The sequence below is a fragment of the Mytilus californianus genome, unplaced genomic scaffold, assembly GCF_021869535.1.
Source record: "Mytilus californianus isolate M0D057914Y unplaced genomic scaffold, xbMytCali1.0.p SCAF_7, whole genome shotgun sequence".
Taxonomy (NCBI): domain Eukaryota; kingdom Metazoa; phylum Mollusca; class Bivalvia; order Mytilida; family Mytilidae; genus Mytilus; species Mytilus californianus.
The window spans coordinates 97,836,390-97,857,483 of NW_026262723.1; the positions used below are offsets into that span (position 1 = coordinate 97,836,390).

Genomic DNA, 21,094 nt, shown 5'->3' on the forward strand with positions numbered 1-21,094 from the left:
AAAGTCATCTGTATTTTGTTTGTAACTTACTTTTATCTTTATCCTATATAATAAGGGTCAAAAATTCATGATCGTAGTGTCTTTCATTTAGAGCATTTTCAAACCCTATCTATAAGTCAAGCAAGAACAGTAATTATTTTTTTTCAAATGTGTTATCTTGTATAAATAAAAGATCTTTTTAATTCATCAGACCCAAATTTTAATTTAATTATCAAATATGTTTATCTGGAAGTCAAATACTTTTGTTTTTCATCAAGAAATCAACAAACAATTGCATGCTTTAGAATTTTAGAAAGGTTTGACATGAACTAACTGTAGTTAAATCCTAAATTTTGCACACATTCTGATTCGTAAATTGATTGTTGGTGTTAACACCACTTTCAGCATTATTGGCTATATCTTGGCTGCCAGCTTTTATTGGTGGAGGAAGCTAAATTTCCCCCAGAGAAATCCATTGACCTTTGGCAGGAAAAGTGGAAATCCAAGTCAATTAAGATTGGAGTCGAACTCAACTACAATTTGTGGGGTGCAAACTCACAACCTTATTGTAGATAAACTACTTAGACCACTTGGCCACAGAGTCTGGATCACACATTATGAAGCTTATATAGGACTATCAAAGTCAGCATTTCAAATTGTAAAGCATCAATTTTAAAGTCTTACATTTTCAACAATAAAATTTAGTTTTAACAGTATGTAACACATGGTTTGCAATGACAACAAATATCAATCTAATGGACTGCCATATTACTGCAAGTCAAGAAGTATGTTCCCTTAGCCCCCCCCTATTTCTAAATAAATTAGCAAACATTTCAATTTTTCAATAATTTAATGAAAATAGGTCAATTTCTATTTGGTTTTAGGACTGGAAATAATAATGCATTCATCAACAAGAAAGATCTTTTGAAATTATGTTTGTTATAACAAATAATTTGAATTGAATATTTTGTCAAATCCTGCTTTCTAAGTTTCCAGGACCAAAGTGTGGTTGAAACCAAGAAAATTTTGTCCAAAAAAAAAAAGGGGTGAAGATACCAAGGGGACATTCAAAGCTCATAAGTCAAAGAGACACACTGACAAAACTAGGGAAAGAAATGAAAGAAGACATTGGAAAAGAAGCACACAAAACACTACATAGAAAACTACAGACTGAGCAACTAGAACCACACCAAAAACGATAGAGAAATCTCAGGTGCTCGAGAAGGATAAAGAGATCCTGCTCCACAAGTGGCACTTGTCATGTTGCTTGAGGTAAGTACACATTTAGTGATGAGTCTTATTCAGTGATGTCACAATCAAGGAAAAGAGGACGTGATTGTGATTATGAATATATCCATGTTCGTCTCTAACACTGATATTCTATATCGTCAACCAACTTGTGATGGTGTATGTAAAACTTTTGAAGGAATTACTTAAAACTTTACCACATAAAGCCTTGCTTCAATAGCTTCCTTGTAAGCAGCAATCCTTTATAATACAAGTCAAAATCTTCAAGCATGACGAAAAAAACTGTTAAAAACTGATTATTTAAGTGAATTTTCTATGTCCAAAAACCATAACTCTGCACAAAATCATCAGACCGGAACATAATTCCAACTTGATCTGTAACTTGTCATGATAAACTATATACTAATTATCAAATCAATATCTTCAAGAATGACAAACAAACTTCCATTAAATTCTTCAAACAATTTACTAAAGACAAGGAAAAAAATCCAAAATGTCATTTTGTCCTTTAAATTTTTTTTTTAAAATGAGTTATTTCCCTTTGAACAGAAATCTACTAATTAAAAAGTATTTCATCAAAAATATAATTCTAGGGAAAGGGCTTTAACTGAACAAAGAGAAAAGCTAAAATCGTGAAAATTGAACTTGACCTGTAACTTGTCATGATAAAACAATAAACCAAATATCAAACAATATCTTCAAGCACGAAGAAAAAAAGTCTGGAAAACTGATTTGCTGGACTGACAGATGGACAGACAGACAGACAGACAGACAGACGGAGTGCAAACCTAAAGTCCACTTCGACTTCGGTAGGGGACTAATAAACTGTTAACACAGAGATATGTCTCACCTTTTTGTAATTTTGATAATGCAAATGTTGAAATCAAAATAGCAATACTTTAACATGTAAGTTATGCAAATATTCAAAGTCAATGAACCATGACTGAAGGTACATGGCTAAGCAATCTCCATGGAAATGAGATGTGCCAATGCTAATACAACTGCATACCAAATACCATTGACTAATCATAAGTCGTTCCCTTTAAACAAACCTAAACACAAACATTAACTTGTAAACTATGTAAAAGTTTCAAAGTCAATGAACCAATGGGGTGGGGCTATATAATCTCCATGGAAACGAGGCTTGCAAATGCCAATAAATTTGCATACCAAATATCATTGACTTAACATTAGCGGTTCATCTTGAACTGACCTAATCACAAACTTATACATGTAAACTAGGCAAAAGTTTTAAAGTCATTAGACCATGACTGAGGAGGCGGAGTCAAATAATCTCCATGGAAATGAGATATGCCAATGCTTATACAACTGCATACTAAATATCATTGACCTACCACCATAAACTAGACCTAATCACAAACTAATACATTGATGACACTGCCGCCACCGACACCGAAAACAGCATACCTATGTCTTGCTTTTTGACTTCGTCAAGGCGAGACAAAAATCATAATATGGAAAGCTCTGGAATGTTGTATCAACTGAGTTATTCATACTCCATATGCAGATGCTAGAATGTTGTTACATAGAAATAGAAAGTTCAAGATTGGAAAGCTGAAATCATTCTTTTTGTCATAAAGTTTTATTCTCAACAGACTCTCATTGTCAGTTTCTAGATGTAAGTCTCAGGCACTCGTCTCTGAAAGAAATTGCATATATACCTTAACATGTTATATTAAGTTATGTATATGAATTTTTTTCAGAGACAAGTGACTGTGATGTAAGTCACAATATTTGGCAGACTTAACTGTATATGTGGTATCCTTTATTTCAAGTTCAAAGGGATAGATGCGTTTAACATAGTCAACAAACTTTGGATTATTTAGTGAGAGGACATCATGTATACAGCGAAACATGAAGTTAAAGGATGATGCTAGCTTCTATTTATTCTTCCTAAGAAGCTGTATTGTGAAGTCTGCCTCATATGAATAAAGAAAACAAGTTTGCAAATTTCAACTAGATACAAATATCTTATTTTATGAAAGGATAAAAACTAATCAAGGATACCAGGTTTATAATTTTAAATGCAAGATGCGTGTTTCATTTTATTGCAAAAGAATGAAACTTTTCCAATCATTTGCAGTTTATCTGTCGATTTAAACTTTTGTCAGTTCACTGTTGAATAAATACAATAGCTATTGTTCTCTGTGTAGTTTATTCACTCGGACCTTTGTTGGCCATTCTTTTTAATTAAATAAAAGAACAGAGTTCCAATGTCCCCCGCATTGCACATATTTTATCTATCCAAGGTACAAGGGTAATAACTAAAAAAAAAGACACTTTTTTTTTTGTTCTTTAATTTTTTTTATTTATATCTGAAGAGAAATGAAGGCTTCAGAGCAAATGCAATGTGACTTCCATTATAATTTATATTTCCAATGGAGCATAACTCTTTAAAAATATTTGATCAGAACTTATTTTCGAAAGTGTCAAAGACCTTGCTGATATAAACCTATGATATAAGTTTCATAAAATTCTGGCAAGAATTGAACACATGAGAGCGATAACATTGCAATTTTCCATATAATCAATATTTTCAAGGGGCATCACTCTTTTAAAAATACTTGATCGGCACTGATTTTTGAACTCATCCAAGACATTTCTGGTATAAACCTATGATATAAGTTTCATAAAAATCTGCCAAGAATTGAACACATGAGAGCACTAACGATGCAATTTTCCATAAAATTAATGTTTCCAAGGAGCATAACTCTTTTAAGAATAATTGATCGGCACTGATTTTCGAAATGGTCCAAGACATTGCTAATATAAACCTATGATATAAGTTTCATAAAAATCTGGCAAGAATTGTACAAATGAGAGCGCTAATGATGCAATTTTCTATATAATTAATTTTTCCAAGGGTCATAACTCTTTTAAAAATAATTGATCAGCACTGATTTTCGAACTCGTCCAAGACATTGCTGATATAAACCTATAATATAAGTTTCATAAAAATCTGGCAAAATTGTACATGTGAGAGCGCTAACAAGACCGGACCGATGCCCAGTATTTCCATGTCCACCGCAACGTGTTGTGCAGGGGACAATAAAGTTGTACTAGTTCTTTCAATCTGTCTAAAGTTTAGAATGGGGAATGATAGTGTAAAAAGTGTACAGTCAAAATTGTTTAGAACTATTGCAAGAGCAAAAAGACTTAGATTGTATGTACTCTTAACAAAATGGATGTTGTTTAGGCTTCAGGGACATACTTCGTTTTTTTTTTATAAAAATCAAAAGAATTGTACATGTGAGAGCGCTAACAAGACTGGTCAGACGGAAGCCCGGTACAAAAAGCATGAAACATTTCATAAATGAAAAATACAAAATCTTACCTGAAGTGTATTTGAAAATAAAAATCTACGAGTATGATTTTGTCCTAATGGAGATCTTAAAATAATCTGTACACTCTCTGGATCATTCTCCACAGGCTCTTCAGGCAGGCTTATTTTCTATAACAACACAATAAAATTCAGTTTCAACATTCTGGTAATTTTTTAACATCTTGGGTAACACAACACAATTTTCTTAAAAAATTTCAAATTTAATTTGATCATGGCATCATGTATTTTGTAATGGAAATAAATATTGAGTCTAAAATTTAACACATACATGTAAATTTAGAGTAAGGTCTAAACTGGTGACACCATTTTATGACATGTTGACTACTGTTTCATGAGGTTCTAGATGGGGTCTTTCATTTCTGTATTTTTTATATTCTTTATATTTTTTGCCCATTTTTCTCTATTCTTTTATATATTTATGCCCATTTTTCTCTATTCTTTATATTTTTTTGCCAATTTTTCCTATTTATACTTTTTGCCCATTTTTCTCTATTCTTTATATTTTAGCACCCCATTATTCTCTATTCTTTATTTTTTTTTGCCTATTTTTCTCTCATCATTATTTTTTAGCCTATTATTCTCTATTCTTTATTTTTTTACCCATTTTTCGGTAGATTTAGCCCATTATTCTCTATTGTGTAAACCCCATCCTGACCCTCTTTCATTGTGACATGTTTGTCTTGAAAACAATTCTTTGAATCTCAAATTCAACTGAAGTTCCCCCTAAAAAATTATCAAATCAAAACCTCAGACCTGCCAACTTTTGAAAATCTCCATGAAGGATTTAGTGTGCGACCAGATTTCAAGGGTTACAATTTTTGTGGCGTTTCTGTGTGCACTGTTTTTTTACTCTTGAAATAGTCTCATATCTCTTTTTTTTTCTTTTGGTATACTGATGATGAGCTAATAAGCCTTGATTTCTTTTATTTGCTTGATTCTTGTATTTATTAATTGGCAAAATATAGAGAACAAGAGGCTGTCAGAGTGACAGCAAACCGGATTTTCCTGCAGATGTCGAACCCTGAACAGTTGAGCAAGTATATATTTAAGCTTAAAACAGCCCTGAATTTGGACTGTGATTGAATATTTGACACAGCATAGGTTTGTGACACAAAATGAATGTGGTCAAAGAACTGAAATATTTGAAGTTGGACATTTACCTATTATGGTCCAATATCCAAAATCTAAGTACATATTAGAATCAGCATATCAAAGAACCCCAAGAATTCAATTTTTGATGAAATCAGACAAAAGTTTAATTTAGGACCCTTTGGACCTCAATGTGGACCAATTTGATAAAGGAGCCCAAAATCCAAAATCTCTCAATACATGGTTAGATTCAGCATTTTAAAGAACCACATGAATTCAATTTTTGTTGAATCAAACAAAGTTTAATTTTGGACCCTGATTTGGACCAATTTGAAAACTGGGCCCAAAAATCTAATATTTAAATACAGGTTAAGATTCAGCATTTGAAAGAACCCTATATATATTTAATTTATGTTGAAATGAAACACAGGTTAATTTTATCCATTATTTTCTGTGCAAAGGGAAATAACTCAAACTGGATAAATAGTTCTCTAAAATAAGATATGATGCAATTTTTAAAATTATAATCAATAATATAATAACAACAACCAGTGATGACTAAGTTCTCTAAAATTAGATATGATTTAACACTCAAACATTGTTAGAATCAGTATATCAAAGAACCAAAGAATTCAATTTTTGATGAAATTAAACAAAAGTTTAATTTAGGGCCCTTTGGACCTCAATGTGGTATTATCTTATTAATAATGAAAAGAAATACAGGTTTAGATTAAGCATTTCAAAGAACGCTATATATATTCAATTTATGTTGAAATCAAACACAGTTTAATTTTGGACCCCGATTTGGACCAACTTGAAAACTGGGCACAAAATCAGAAATCTAAATATATGTTTATTAATAGACAATATAAGCTTAGTTTTTAAAAGAGCTCACTTCATCAAAAAAAAAAAAAAAATAGCATTCAGAAAATTAGTTTTTACAGGATAACAAACAAACTTGCCAAAAAATTCTTCAAACAATTTACCAAAGAAAAGTAGAAAAAAATCCAAAATTTTATTCATCATTAATACAATGTCTATTCAAAATCTATAAATCTTGTTATCAGTAACAAGAAATAATTGTAACAGGGCGCTGTTATGAAGAGGCTGCTCCCAAAAAAGCTCCAATAATTCGTCATTCCCATGGTCGCCTGACATTGGGCAAAGTCCAGTACAAATTGGTTTGTGATATACATAAGTAACGCCTATGGATTGACCCTGTATGTCATTCAAATCTTCTTGAAATGACGAACAGGAATATATATGGTTTAGGGGTGGAGATCTCGACCGTTTACAAGTTCTCAAAAGGGGGGTGTGTGATCCCCAGGGGACTCTCCCTTTATTTCATATGATTTGTTTTTTTGTCCCATACAAGAATATATATGGTTTAGGGGTGGGGATCTCGACCGTTTACAAGTTCTAAAACAGGAGGGGGGTTGGGGTGACCCCAGGGGACTGGCCTTTTATTTCATTTGATTTGTTTTATTGTCCCATACAAGAATATATATGGTTTAGAGGTGGGGATCTCGACCGTTTACAAGTTTTCAAAAAGAAGGGGGGATTGGGGTTACCCCCATGGACTTCCCCTATATTTCATTTGATTTGTTTAATTGTCCCATACAAGAATATATATGGTTTAGGGGTGGGGATCTCTACCGTTTACAAGTTCTCAAACAGGAGGGGGTGGGGGTGACCCCAGGGGACTCGCCTTTTATTTCATTTGATTTGTTTTATTGTCCCATACAAGAATATATATGGTTTCAGAGTGGGGGTCTTGACCGTTTACAAGTTTTCAAAAAGAAGGGGGGTGGGGGTGAACCCGGGGACTCCTCCAATATTTCTGTATTTTCATTTGATTTGTTTTATTGTCCCATACAAGAATATATATGGTTTAGGGGTAGGGATCTCGACCGTTTACAAGATAAAAGCACATTCTCAAATTGAAGGGGGTTGGGGTAAGAATATATATGTTTTAGGGAGACTTAATTATCAGCAAAATGTCTAATAATGAACAGTCAATTTCAAACTTTATTTATACAGTCCTACTAGTAAATTTCAAACTGTATATATACAGTCCTACAGATCTTATCAGAAAACAGAAAATTTTAAAATAAATCTGTCACTCCAATGATTATCATATGCTAAGATATTTCCCAGATCTAATTAATAATGAAAATCATACTGAAAATGTCTAATATTATAGCTTATAATCATCACCACTTAGGAAATAGAAAATTTTCAAATAAATCTGTCACTCCAATTTTTATTGTGAGATAAGACATTTACCATACACTTAGTCATAATATGATAACAAGAGAAAAATATTTAAAAATACCACTTTTGGATATTAAAAATGGTGTTAACTCAAAAAGGAGAAATACTAAAATCATGAAAATTGAACTTGACCTTCATTTAGTCACAAGAAACAACATATCTAAATTTGAAAAAAAATCATCACAGCGTTTTCATGTTATTGAAGAGACACTATTTGGCAGTATTAATGAGAAAATGGATAAAATTTGAGTTATCTTTCTTTTTGTTCAGAGGTGCTCTTACAGGCGGAGGCTTATACTCAGTAGAAGTGAATACAAAATGGCATTGATTTTAAATCAGAACTGGACAGAAACACGTCTGATTTAAAAAATTCTAACGGATTTCAGGATAAATGCTGTTTTCTAATGTTTCGTCTTTCAGTTAATTATGATTTTGTCATGAATCGGGATGATACCGCTAAAATCGGGATAGTTGGCAGGTCTGAAACCTTCATCAGCCTAATCTAATTTCTACCTTTCTTTGTTTCCTTCTAGCTTCTCTTTCTTGTTCTTGTCTGACTTGCTCCAAGTATTCTTCATTTATATTTTCTTCAAGTCTGCGAAACCTAACTTCATTTGTATGTTCATCAGAATCTTGTACATCTCCCTGTTATATATAACACTATGTATAACATGAATATTTGAGCAAAATTTCTCTTTTGTTCTGCCCTTTTTTAAATATGGAGTGTAAAACAGAATAATTTTTAAAAGACCATTGAAATTGGTTTTCCCTGCATAATCATAATGTGGTTTTCAACTATAACATAATGACTTTTTAAATAGTAGTGGATGTATTTCTTTATGCATGGGTATAGTTACTGTAAATTCAGAAATTATTGCAATGTTTTTATTATTGCAAAAAATGCGACAGGGTTATAGTTGCAATAATTTAAACTCGCATTTCGAAATTTTTTATATGAATTAAACAGGATTTTTCTCAATATCGCAAAAATTAAAATCGCAATTTAGTCTAAAATGACAAAATCGCAATAATAAATGCACGCAATAATTTCTGAATTTATAGAACTGTTTTATATTTCTACTTCTGTGACCCAAAGAATGACTTTGATACAGAAATATGATAACCTGAACAACTCCCAATAGGGAGGAAAGACCCATGCCGAGGGAGGTGTGGGCTAAATAAGCTGTTTTTTATGGTTGGAATGGAAACATTAAATATCAGGCCCCTTTTGTTCTAAATGCTGAGAACACAGAAAACAATTCATGATTCCTTAGGTGACCTGTTTCACAGCAATATATCTTTCCACAAACAACATGCCCTCTTTTCCAGTGACAGTCAAAATTTCTCATATTCCATTCTATACATCATGTTTCTTTATTCTACATTAGCCAGAGGTATAGGGGGAGGGTTGAGATCTCACAAAACATGTTTAACCCCGCCGCATTTTTGCGCCTGTCCCAAGTCAGGAGCCTCTGGCCTTTGTTAGTCTAGTATGTTTTTTAATTTTAGTTCATTTATATGTTTTGGAGTTTAGTGTGACGTCCATTCTCACTGAACTAGCACACAATTTTATTTAGGGGCCAGCTGAAGACCACCTCCGGGTGCGGGATTTTCTCGCTGCTTTGAAGACCCACTGGTGGCCTTCGGCTGTTGTCTGCTCTTTGGTTGGGTTGTTGTCTCGTTGACATATTCCCCATTTCCATTCTCAATTTTATCATGCATAACCCACTTCTTACATATGTTGTTTACTGTGTTCTCATCCTTCATTTGCATGAATTATTTTCCCTGGACTTTCAACAAACAATCAATCAGTTAACCTTCTAATATGGTTGTCAGCAATTTATGTTAAGAGGCATATCTTACTTAAAGGAACATTTTGACACTATCATGAGGTTTAAAAGTTACTATAATCAAATTATTAGTAAAATTCTGCAAAATAGATCAAAACATGTTGTTAATTTTGGAATGGAGCGAGGTCAGTAGCCCATACTTACTCCCAAAGCTTCACCTTTTCCTTTCCAAGCTGGTCCCAAAAATCTATAATGTTCTTCTTCCTTTTGTCTTTTCTTTGCCTCCTCTCTGGGTACCAGTATCTTTTCTTTATATGCCTCAGTCTGAAAGTGAAGGTTATGTCCTTATTATCTACAAATATTCCCGAAATTCTGTTGTGTGGTTTCAGAGGAGTTGTGCTGACAAACTGTTGCAGTAGTATATTTAAGCTGAAATTTGAAGTTCAAAGGGCATAACTCCTAGAAAAGTCAACTGATAACAATTTTTTGTGGATATGCACATCTACACATATTTTTCTTATTATCCACAAAGTTTCAGAGGAGTTGCGATGACAAAATGTTGCGGTAGTATATTAAGGCTAAAATTCTAAGTTCAAAGGGGCATAACTCCTAGAAAAAAAAAAAATCATAATTTCCTGTTGTTATGCAGATAAACATAGTATGTCCTTATTATCTACAAAGTTTCAGGAAATTCTGTTGTGTGGTTTCAGAGGAGTTGAGATGACAAGAACAGAATGACAGATAGACTGACGGATCAAAAACATTATACCCGACGGAACTTTGTTCCGTGGGGTATAATAAGACTGATCTGAACTCAACAGAAATGTAAATTAGGAGATAACTGTATTGTATTTTAAGCTTGGATGTTGCAAATTGAGTTTATCTAGCAACACAAAGCGGAGCTAGGTAAACGGATATTTGCGACAGTAAAATCAAGTTTTACGAAGTCCAAGCTTAAAATACAATACAGTTATCTCCATTCAAATGTCACATATTAGAATAAATTCCATTTTAGTAAATATTTTTGCTTAAAAATGCCATAAATGAAAAAGTCCGCCAAACTATTTCATCGTCTTTTGCATCTTGGTCAATATCCCTAATGCGCCTCAGAGTGAGGAACTCAACTATAAATAGAAATAAAAAAAAAATGTATGCAATGAAATTGGACATGATGCTATTTTTAGTAATTGACTGAGATTAACCATTTGTGCTTTTTGAAGAGTAGAAGACTGTATAATAAAGATGTAAAAACTTTGGAGTTATTAAATGTTATTAAATGTCTGTACAGAACTGAATTTCCAGAGAATTTAACTGTGTGAAAATAAGGTCTTTTCACCTGCTGAAGCGGCATCACAAGAGTCCTTTTGGGGTTGCCCAATTTGTGAAAAATTTAATCTCACTTTGTACCCCAAAACCTTAACCACATGTGTGAAAATGTCTCAGCTTCGAAATGAGCCATCATATTTACACAAGTTAACAATATGGACAGAGGAATGGAAGAAATGGGAAATGAATTACGCATCTTGACCCATCTAATCAATGTGACGTCATAGGTATACTCCCAATGTCAAACATAAACACTAGACATATTCATACTTTTTGTACACTTCTGAATGGTTTTAATATAGACAAAAAGAAGATCTTGAGGCACAAAATGTGACTTTTTTGTTTATTTTTTGAGAAATTACATACCAAATAAATACAGATTTCAAAATGGTGGCTTTCCTCAGTTATGGACTGGTAGAATGTGGATTCTAACCCTTCAAAATATTTGTCAACATCAAATGGAAATTATCGTTCCAAACGAAATGCATTAACGATTCAGATTTTGTCATGCATGTTCATTGAAGGTTGTATGTTGACCTCTAGATGCCTATTTTGTGTTAACTTTTGATGCTGTGTTTAAAAATAAAATAAATGGGGAATGTGTCCATGGGACACAAATGATGCCCCCGCTTGCATATCATATCAAGTTATAAAGGGACATAACTGAAGAAAGGTAAAAGTGACACTAACCAAATTTGTACTTAATCTGAGTTTTGTGGTAATAAGTATTGTGTATAAGTTTCATAACATTTGGTTGAGGCAAACTTAAGTTAGAGAACAGAAACGAAAATTCAGCAATTTTTCCATTTGTAAAGGGGCATAACTCTACAACAGTAAAAGTGACGCCACCAAAATTCAAACTTGATCTGTGTTTTGTGGTAATAAGCATTGTGTATAACTTTCATAACATTTGGTTCAGGTAAACTTCAGTTGGAGAATGGAAACGAAAAATTCAGCAATTTTTCCATTTGCAAACGGACATAACACTGGAACTAATAAAGTGACACCACCAAAATTCAAAATTGATCTGTATTATGTGGTAATAAGCATTGTGTATAAGTTTCATAACATTTGGTTGCGGCAAACTGAGAGAACGGAAACTAAAAATTCAACAATTTTTCCATTTATAAAGGGGCATAACTCTAGAGCAGTTTAAGTGACGCCACCAAAATTCAAACTTGATCTGTGTTTTGTGGTAATAAGCATTGTGTATAAGATTCATAACATTTGGTAGAGGCAAACTAAAGTTAGAGAACGGAAACCAAATTTGGGACGTACGGACGGATAAGGGTAAAACTTAATGCCCCCTCCGCTACGGCGAGGACATAAAAATGTATTTTTATATGAAATATATAGCAAAATTTGTACCGTGAGTGAAACCAATTTTGGGACGTATGGACGTACAGACGGAAAAGGGTAAAACAACAGAAGGTCAAAATATCCTATGTAAGTATTATTACCATATATGACAACTGGCCATAGAACATGTGATGACTTTGCAGACAAATATAATCATCATTCCATTTCATCTCTCCTACATTTAATAATATTTCATCTCCCAGTATTTAATTCTCAGACGTGAGGATCAACCATTCAATTGAAAACACAATGTCTTAAAATGAAAACTTATTCTTAGTTCTTTTGAATATTTCCGTCTATTTATCACAAACCTTAATTTGATAGTCTTTTTGTATTTTTTCTCTGCAGAACTCTTGTTCTTTTTTATGTTCATTATCATTCTGTTCTGAAATAAAAAAATAAATAAATAAATGTGGATAGTGTCCACATGTAGACACAGATGATGCCCCTGCTTGCATATCATAATAGTTATAAATGGACATAACTAAAGAACGGTAAAAGTGACGCTACCCAAATTTGAACTTGATCTGAGTTTTGTGGTAATAAGCATTGTGTGTAAGTCTCATAACATTTGGTTGAGGCTAAATTAAGTAGAGAACAGAAACTAAAAATTCAGCAATTTTTCTATTTGTAAACACGCATAACTCTAGAACGGTTGTGTATAAGTTTTATAACATTTGGTAAAAACAAACTAAAGTTAGAGAACGGAAACAAAAAATTCAGCAATTTTTATGTTTATAAAGGGACATAACTCAAGAATGGTAAAAGTGTCGCCACCAAATTTTGTACTTAATCTGTATTATGTAGTAATAAGCATTGTGTATAAGTTTCATAACATTTGGTTGAGGCAAACTAAAAGTTAGAAAACGGAAACAAAAAATTTGTACTTGATCTTAGTTTTGTGGTAATGAATATTGTGTATAGGTTTCATAATGTTTGGTTGTTGCAAACTTAAGTTACAGAATGGAAACTAAAAATTTTGCAATCTTTCGATTTATAAAGGGGCATAATTCAATAATGGTTAAAGTGACACTATCCAAATTCAACTTGATCTGTGTTTTATCAGTGGAAGTCAAAATTAAACATTGCATTGTATAAAGCATTGATTGTAGTTGATTCAACTATAATCATGGACAAAAGGAAGATAACTCAAATTTTAAAAATTACTTGATATTTAGAAGAAAATAAAAATTTTGCAATTTTCCATTTATAAAGAGGAGTAACTCTAGAACGGTTAAAGTGACGCCACCAAAATTCAAACTTGATCTGTGTTTTGTGGTAATTAGCATTGTGTATAATTGTCATAACATTTGGTTGAGGCAAACTTAAGTTAGAGAACGGAAACTAAATATTTTGCAATTTTTCCATTTATAAAGGAGCATAACTCTAGAACTCTTAAAGTGACGCCACCTAAATTCAAACTTGAACTGTGTTTTGTGGTAATAAGCATTGTATATAAGTTTCATAACATTTGGTTGAGGCAAACTTAAGTTAGAGAACGGAAACTAAAAATTCAACAATTTTTCCATTTATAAAGGGCATAACTCTAGAACGGTTAAAGTGACGCCACCAAAATTCAAATTTGATCTGTGTTTTGTGGTAATTAGCATTGTGTATAAATTTCATAGCATTCAGTTGAGGCAAACTCAAGTTAGAGACCGGAAACCAATTTTGGGACGTACGGACGGACGTACGTACGTACAGACAGACAAGGGTAAAACTTAATGTCCCCACCGTTACGGCGGGGGCATAAAAATGGAGAATGTGTCCATGGGACACAGATAATGCCCCCACTTGCATGTAATGCTATAAAGGGGCAAAACTCGAGAACGGTAAAAGTGATGCCACACAAATTTGTACTTGATCTGTGTTTTGTGGTAATAAGCATTGTGTATAAGTTTCATAAGATTTGGTTGAGGCAAACTAAAGTTAAAGAACAGAAATCAATTTCTGGACGTACGTACTGAAGGACAAGGGTAGCACTTTATGCCCCTGCCGTCAAAAATTACCTGTTCATATTATCCAAATTTTTAATTTAAATATATATAAGAAGATATGCAATCAACAGTTTTTTTTCTATGAATTCATATTTTGAGGGACCATGCATAAGTGACCCTTAGTGGTGGAATGGTTAATAAAGATACTTGTATAAAACTGGATATCACTGGAATCAGAATTTTCTCTAGTTTATAATGAAATAAAAATAAAGTGTACTTTTAATATAATAAAAAAGTTCTTTTCAGAGAACATGGGGGGAAAATTGCCTAATCTGAAGATAAAAAACCTGAAATCAGGTCATGTGCATACCCATGTAGACATGATACAGGCACATTTCACATAATCAAAACTGTATGAAATTCATAGGTTTTTACCTGGCCTTTCAAAAAAATCTCGCTTCAGGGTACGGTTTCCTGCTTCGAAAAGAGCTATAGTGGCTGCAAATAAGTTTTCAATTTTCACTGCCAAAAAAACAGGATGTTTACTGTGTTGTCTCCCCTCAAAACATGTATATTTAATCTAATTTTTAAAATTATTTTCATTATTCAACCTGTTTTAATTGAAAGATAATTAACTAATTTTTACAATCAAATACAAAAAAGATACTTTTTCACCAATAAAGTAAAAAAAAAGGGATTTCCCTCCATGGTTATTTTTAGTCGGGGAATAACCCTAGTTTTTTATTCGAAACTGTTTATAGCACCCATACCACGATGAACTTGATCTGTAACTTCTTATGATACCACTAAATATCAAATATCTAATAACTGATTCAGGCATTACAAAACAATTGCAGAAAACTGACATTTTTGAAGTAATTTTTTAGGTACCAAGCTCAGGGCCTGTGGTTTTAAAACTGAACTCAGAACTCAGAGTACAATATTTGTGCCTGAAACTCTAAATCCAGTATTTTGATTGGTTGAATACTGAGTCTGAGAACAATAATTGTACTCAATATTTTTTTCCCAACATTGTACACTAGAATATAATTCATGACTAAAATTTCTTTTTTGTTAATCTTGGATTGCGGTTTATGCCCAAAACACAATAAAATGCTCCGCTGGGCGCAGCTTGATACGACCGCAGAGGTCAAACCCTGAACAGTTGGGGCAAGTATGGACACAACATTCAAGCTTGATACAGCACTGAATTTGGATTGTGATTAAATATTTGACACAGCATAGGTTTCTGACACAGAATGAATGTGGTCTAAGAACTTAAAATTTTTTAATTTACCTATTCAAACCATATCATTATTATTTGCTTTTATATATAAATCAGAAATAACCAATTTAAAATGGAAAATTTTAAAGAAAAAAAAAATCCCCCCCCCCTAAATTTTTTGAACCCCCTTATGATTCATCACCCCCAAACTCAATCCCAGACTTCCCTTTGTGTTATGGTACCTTGCAGTACAATTTCAGAGAGATCCATACACTTGAACACAAGTTATTGTCTGGAAACTAGAAAAATGCTTGTTTTTTGGCCCCTTTTTGGCCCCAAATTCCTAAATGTTTAGGGCAATTACCCCCAAACTCAAACCCAACTATCCCTTTGTGACATGGAACCTTGTAGTACAATTTCATAAAGATCCATACACTTACACATAAGTTATTGTCCTGAAACTAGAAAAATGCTTGTTTTTTGCCCCTTTTTGGCCCCTAATTCCTAAAATTTTGACGCAATTACCCCCAAAACCAATCACAGCCTTCCCTTTGTGGTATGGTACCTTGCAGTACAATTTCAGAGAGATCCATACACTCGAACACAAGTTATTGTCTGGAAACTAGAAAAAAATGCTTATTTTTGGCTTATTTTTGGCCCCTTATTCCTAAATGTGATATGGAACCTTGTGGTACAATGTAAAAGAGATCCATACACTAACACACAAGTTATGTCTGGAAGTTACAAAAATGCTTATTTATGGCCCCTTTTTGGCCCCTAGTTCCTTAACCGTTGGTACCATAACCCCCAAAATCAATCCCAACCTTCCTTTTGTGGTATTGAACTTTATGGTAAAATTTCATAGAGATCCATTCACTTAAACTAAAGTTAGAGTGCGAAAACCAATGTGGCTTCGGACGACGACGACGATGCCAACGTCATACCAATATACGACCGCAAAATTTGTTTGCGGTCGTATAAAAAATGGGTAAATATCATCATTCAAGGGCAACATCTCCAATAAGAAATTTACTGACAATATCTTCTTTGTTGACTAACTTTTGTTGATTACAGATCATTTTTCTAATTTAAGGTCAGATGAACTATGCCAGATAGACATGTACACCTTACAATCATACCATACACCAAATATTGTTATCTTTTTACTCATAATGAGTTAGAAAATCACACGACATAAAAAACATAATTTTTTTCTAAGCAGTCTCTGTACCATGAAAATGAGGTCAAGACCAATGGTCATATGAAAGACAAAACTTCTTAACAAAAGACATATGCATACAAGGTATGAAGTATCCAGGTCTACTACTACCTTCTGAAATTTGGAGCTTTAATCAAATAGTTTATACTATCCCTGCCAGATTGTAATCCCAAAGTTGCAGTCAGGACAAAAATTGGTAAAAATCATCATTCAAGGGCAATAACTCCCATAAGAAGTAGACAAATTTGTACTCCTTGCCCTGCTGATCATTTTTTCTGTCTTTTATAGTTTTCATAATATAACTTGGTCTGTTACTTCTTCTGATATGACTTATACCAACTATCTAACAACTGATAAGGGCAAAACAGAAAAAAATGTGACTAGAAACTGATTATTCCATTTTGGTTTCACTGGAAGGGCACTAAAACATATTCAATTCACCTGAAATCAATTATTTAAGACTAGTATATTATTTCACTAGCAGTCGAAGATTGTTACAGGATGACTATTTTAACTTTTAGTAGAACGTTATTTCAATCTAAATTATTGATCAGAGATATGTCTTGCATGCATGTTAATTTGATAGTATAATGCAAATGCTAAAATTAAAAAGTCAACGCTTTTACATGTGAACTATGCAAAACTTTCAAAGTCAATGAACCATGACTGAGGGTGCAGGGCTAAATAATATTTATGGAAAAGAAAGATACCAATGCTAATTCAACTGCATAACAAATACCAGGGACTAAGTATTATTGCTTCCCTCTTTAACTGACATAAACCCCAACTCTAACATGAAAACAATGCAAAATTTTCAAAGAAAATAGAACATGACTGATATTAAGGGGATATGATACAGTTTTGATCCCACAGTGATTTTTTTACAAAAAATTAGATACAAGCTATTTTTCACCTAGACAATTAAAATATGTAATAAAAATCATACTTTCATGTGCTACTTTAAGAGATAAATGAGGTCAAAATTTTAGACATTTACTCAAAAATTTCAGTTTTTGGACATTTCTATCCTTTGGACAGACCTAACTTTTTTGATTTAAAGGATTTTTATAAAAACATTTTGAATGTCTTCTTTATGTAACCATGTTATATATTTGTGCAATGATTGTTAAGAAATAATTTTTTTTTATTAGAGTTTCATGATTTTAGCGGGAAAAAAAGAAAAAAGGCATTTTTGCTGTATATTTATCTAATTTTAAAAAGATTCATCAGTGATGTTTTTCATAAAAATTGGTACCAATAATCTTCAAACATAATTAAGCCAAATGCCATTTGAAAAAAAGAGGGGTTGATGTTCTTGTTTTCAAGCTACTGTTTAAAAACATTGGAAAAATACATCTGTACCCCAATATGTCACAGTTTGATTTCACAAAAAATAACAGTTTATGATAGCAACGTCATTACCTCCCCGATAACTGTATCGTATATGTATATTGTATAAAGATTATATGTCTTTGTCATCATGGGTTCAGATGTTACTCTAATGTAACTAATAGTTAATGATTACAATTACCCCAAGTCTGGTAACTATAATTAAAATATATAATACATTTGGATGTAAGAAAGCTAATTTTCCATATGTTTGGAGCCTAAATGACAAAAGCAAAACTTCTACTTGTATTATTTTTTGTTTGGTCAGTTAAATTCTGAACAACTTTGTGACTGAACACTTTTTCTGTTTTCAGATCTTTCAAATTTTCCTTTTTCTTATTACCAAATCACCATATTAATAAACTAAAAGTATACATAATCAAGATAACAGTTTTAATGATGTCAGTCTTATTGAATACTGTGAAATACATGTACCTCAGTAAAAGGAAAGAAATGAAAGTGTTTTTTTACATACGTTTATTTAATATAATAGTTCAGGAAGTTGGTTAACCACATACAAAATAAACAGAGTATGTAGTACATTAAGACTATCTGTAATAACACAGGTCAAAATTAAAGTACTAACATGGTTTTATCCTGGTTTATCAATAAAGATCATTTAATTCAAAGTTAATGTCATGTTTAGACAGATTTATAAGTACAGATATACTTCATAAGTTAAAGAAATTATCAAATGTCATTATTCAAGTTGTATCATTTGTCATAGGACTATTTTAGAGGGTCGCAAAATATCAACTAAATATTGCAGATTGACCAGGGATTTTTTCTTATTGTTGTTTTGTCTTTTAACATATATTTACTGTATATTTACGTCAAACATATTTCGTTCTGGTTGTTAAAATTCAAAATTTAGAATTGCTAAATAATTTAAAGCTTATTTCATATATCTTGCAAATAATAACAACAGAAAAATACTCAAATGTTCATGTTTTACCAATATCAACTGGAAGATTATAAAATTGAATTTGGAAGTTATACCGGTATTTACTTTCATGTCTTATTAAATAAAAGAACAGAGTTCAAATGTACCCAGTCTTGCACATGTTTTATTTATCCAAGGTACAAGGGCAATAACTAAATAAACTGTTATCACAGAGATATGTCTCACCTTTTTGTAATTTTGATACTGCAAATGTTGAAATTAAAATAGCAATACTTTAACATGTAAGTTATGCAAATATTCAAAGTCGATGAACCATGACTGAAGGTACATGGCTAAATAATCTCCTTGGAATGAGATGTGCCAATGCTAATACAACTGCATACCAAATACCATTGACTTATTATAAGTCGTTCCCTTTAAACAAACCTAAACACAAACATTAACTTGTAAACTATGTAAAAGTTTCAAAGTCAATGAACCATGATCAGGGGTGGGGCTATATAATCTCCATGGAAACGATACTTGCAAATGCCAATAAATTTGCACACCAAATATCATTGACTTAACACTAGCAGTTCATCTTAAACTGATCTAATCACAAACTTGTACATGTAAACTAAGCAAAAGTTTCAAAGTAAATAGACCATGACTGAGGGGGCATGGCCAAATATTCTCCATGGAAATGAAATGTGCTAATGCTTATACAACTGAACACCAATTAACATTGGCTTACCACTAATGGTTCCCCTTGAACTGACCTAATCACAAACTAATACATGTTAACTTAGCAAAATTTTCAAAGTCTATAGACCATGACTAAGGGGGCGGAGCCAAATAATCTCCATGGAAATGAGATATGACAATGCTTATACAACTGCATACCAAATATCATTGACCTACCACTAGTGGTTCCCCATAAATTGACCTAATCACAAACTAATACATGTTAACTATGAAAAGTTTCAAAGTCAATAGACCTTGACTGAGGGGGCGGGGCCAAATAATCTCCATGGTAATGAGATGTGCCAATGCTAATACAACTGCATACCAAATATCATTGACCTACCACTAGTGGTTCACCATGAACTAGACCTAATCACAAACTAATACATTGTTGACGCCGCTGCCGCCGTCGCCGACGCTGGAAACAGCATACCTATGTCTCGCTTTTTGACTCTGTCAAGGCGAGACAAAAAAGCACTTTATTTTGTTCTTAAAAACTTTTTATCAATATCTTAGAGAAATGAAGGCTTCAGAGCAAATGCAATGTGATTTCCATTGTAATTACTATTTCCAAGGGGCATAACTCGTTAAAAATATATGATCAGAACGAATTGTCAGAGACATTGCTGATACAAACCTATGACATAAGTTTCATAAAATTCTGGCAAGAAATGTACACATAAGAGCGCTAACAATGCAATTTTCTACAGTTTCCAAGGGCATAACTCTTTTAAAAATAATTGATCAGCACTAATTTTCAAACTCATCAAAGACATGGCTGATATAAACCTATGGTATTAGATTCATAAGAATCTGGCAAGAATTGAACACGAGAGTGCTAACGATGCAATATTCCACATAATTAGCATTTCCAAGGGGCATAACTCTCTTAAAAATAATTGATCGGCACTGACTTTAGAACTCGTCCAAGACATTGCCTATGATATAAGTTTCATCAATATCTGCAAGAATTGAACAAATGAGAGCGCTAACGATGCAATTTTCCATATAATTGATATATCCAAGGGGCATAACTCTTTTTAAAATAATTGATCGGCACTGATTTTTGAACTCGTCCAAGACATTGCTAATATAAACCTACGATATAAGTTTCATAAAAATCTGGCAAGAATTGTACACATGAGAGAGCTAACAAGACCGGACTGGCGGACCCATGCACTGACAGACAGAAGCCGGTTTTTCTATGTCCCCCACAACGCGTTGTGTGTGGGGGGAAAAAAAGAAGTAATACGATTCTTGTTATAGAT

At 32.7% G+C, this 21,094-nt stretch overlaps 1 protein-coding gene across 1 annotated transcript in view; it reads right to left on the minus strand.

The window, feature by feature from the left end:
• LOC127708822 (UBX domain-containing protein 8-like) overlaps positions 1-21,094 on the minus strand; it is a 46,135-nt gene that overhangs the window by 10,408 nt on the left and 14,633 nt on the right. Inside the window, exons 3-6 of the mRNA XM_052213974.1 lie at positions 12,741-12,814; positions 9,949-10,068; positions 8,468-8,599; positions 4,583-4,699 (exon numbers count right to left, since the gene is read on the minus strand). Of these exons, the coding sequence (XP_052069934.1) occupies positions 4,583-4,699; positions 8,468-8,599; positions 9,949-10,068; positions 12,741-12,814 (443 nt within the window). The remainder of the gene's footprint in view (positions 1-4,582; positions 4,700-8,467; positions 8,600-9,948; positions 10,069-12,740; positions 12,815-21,094) is intronic.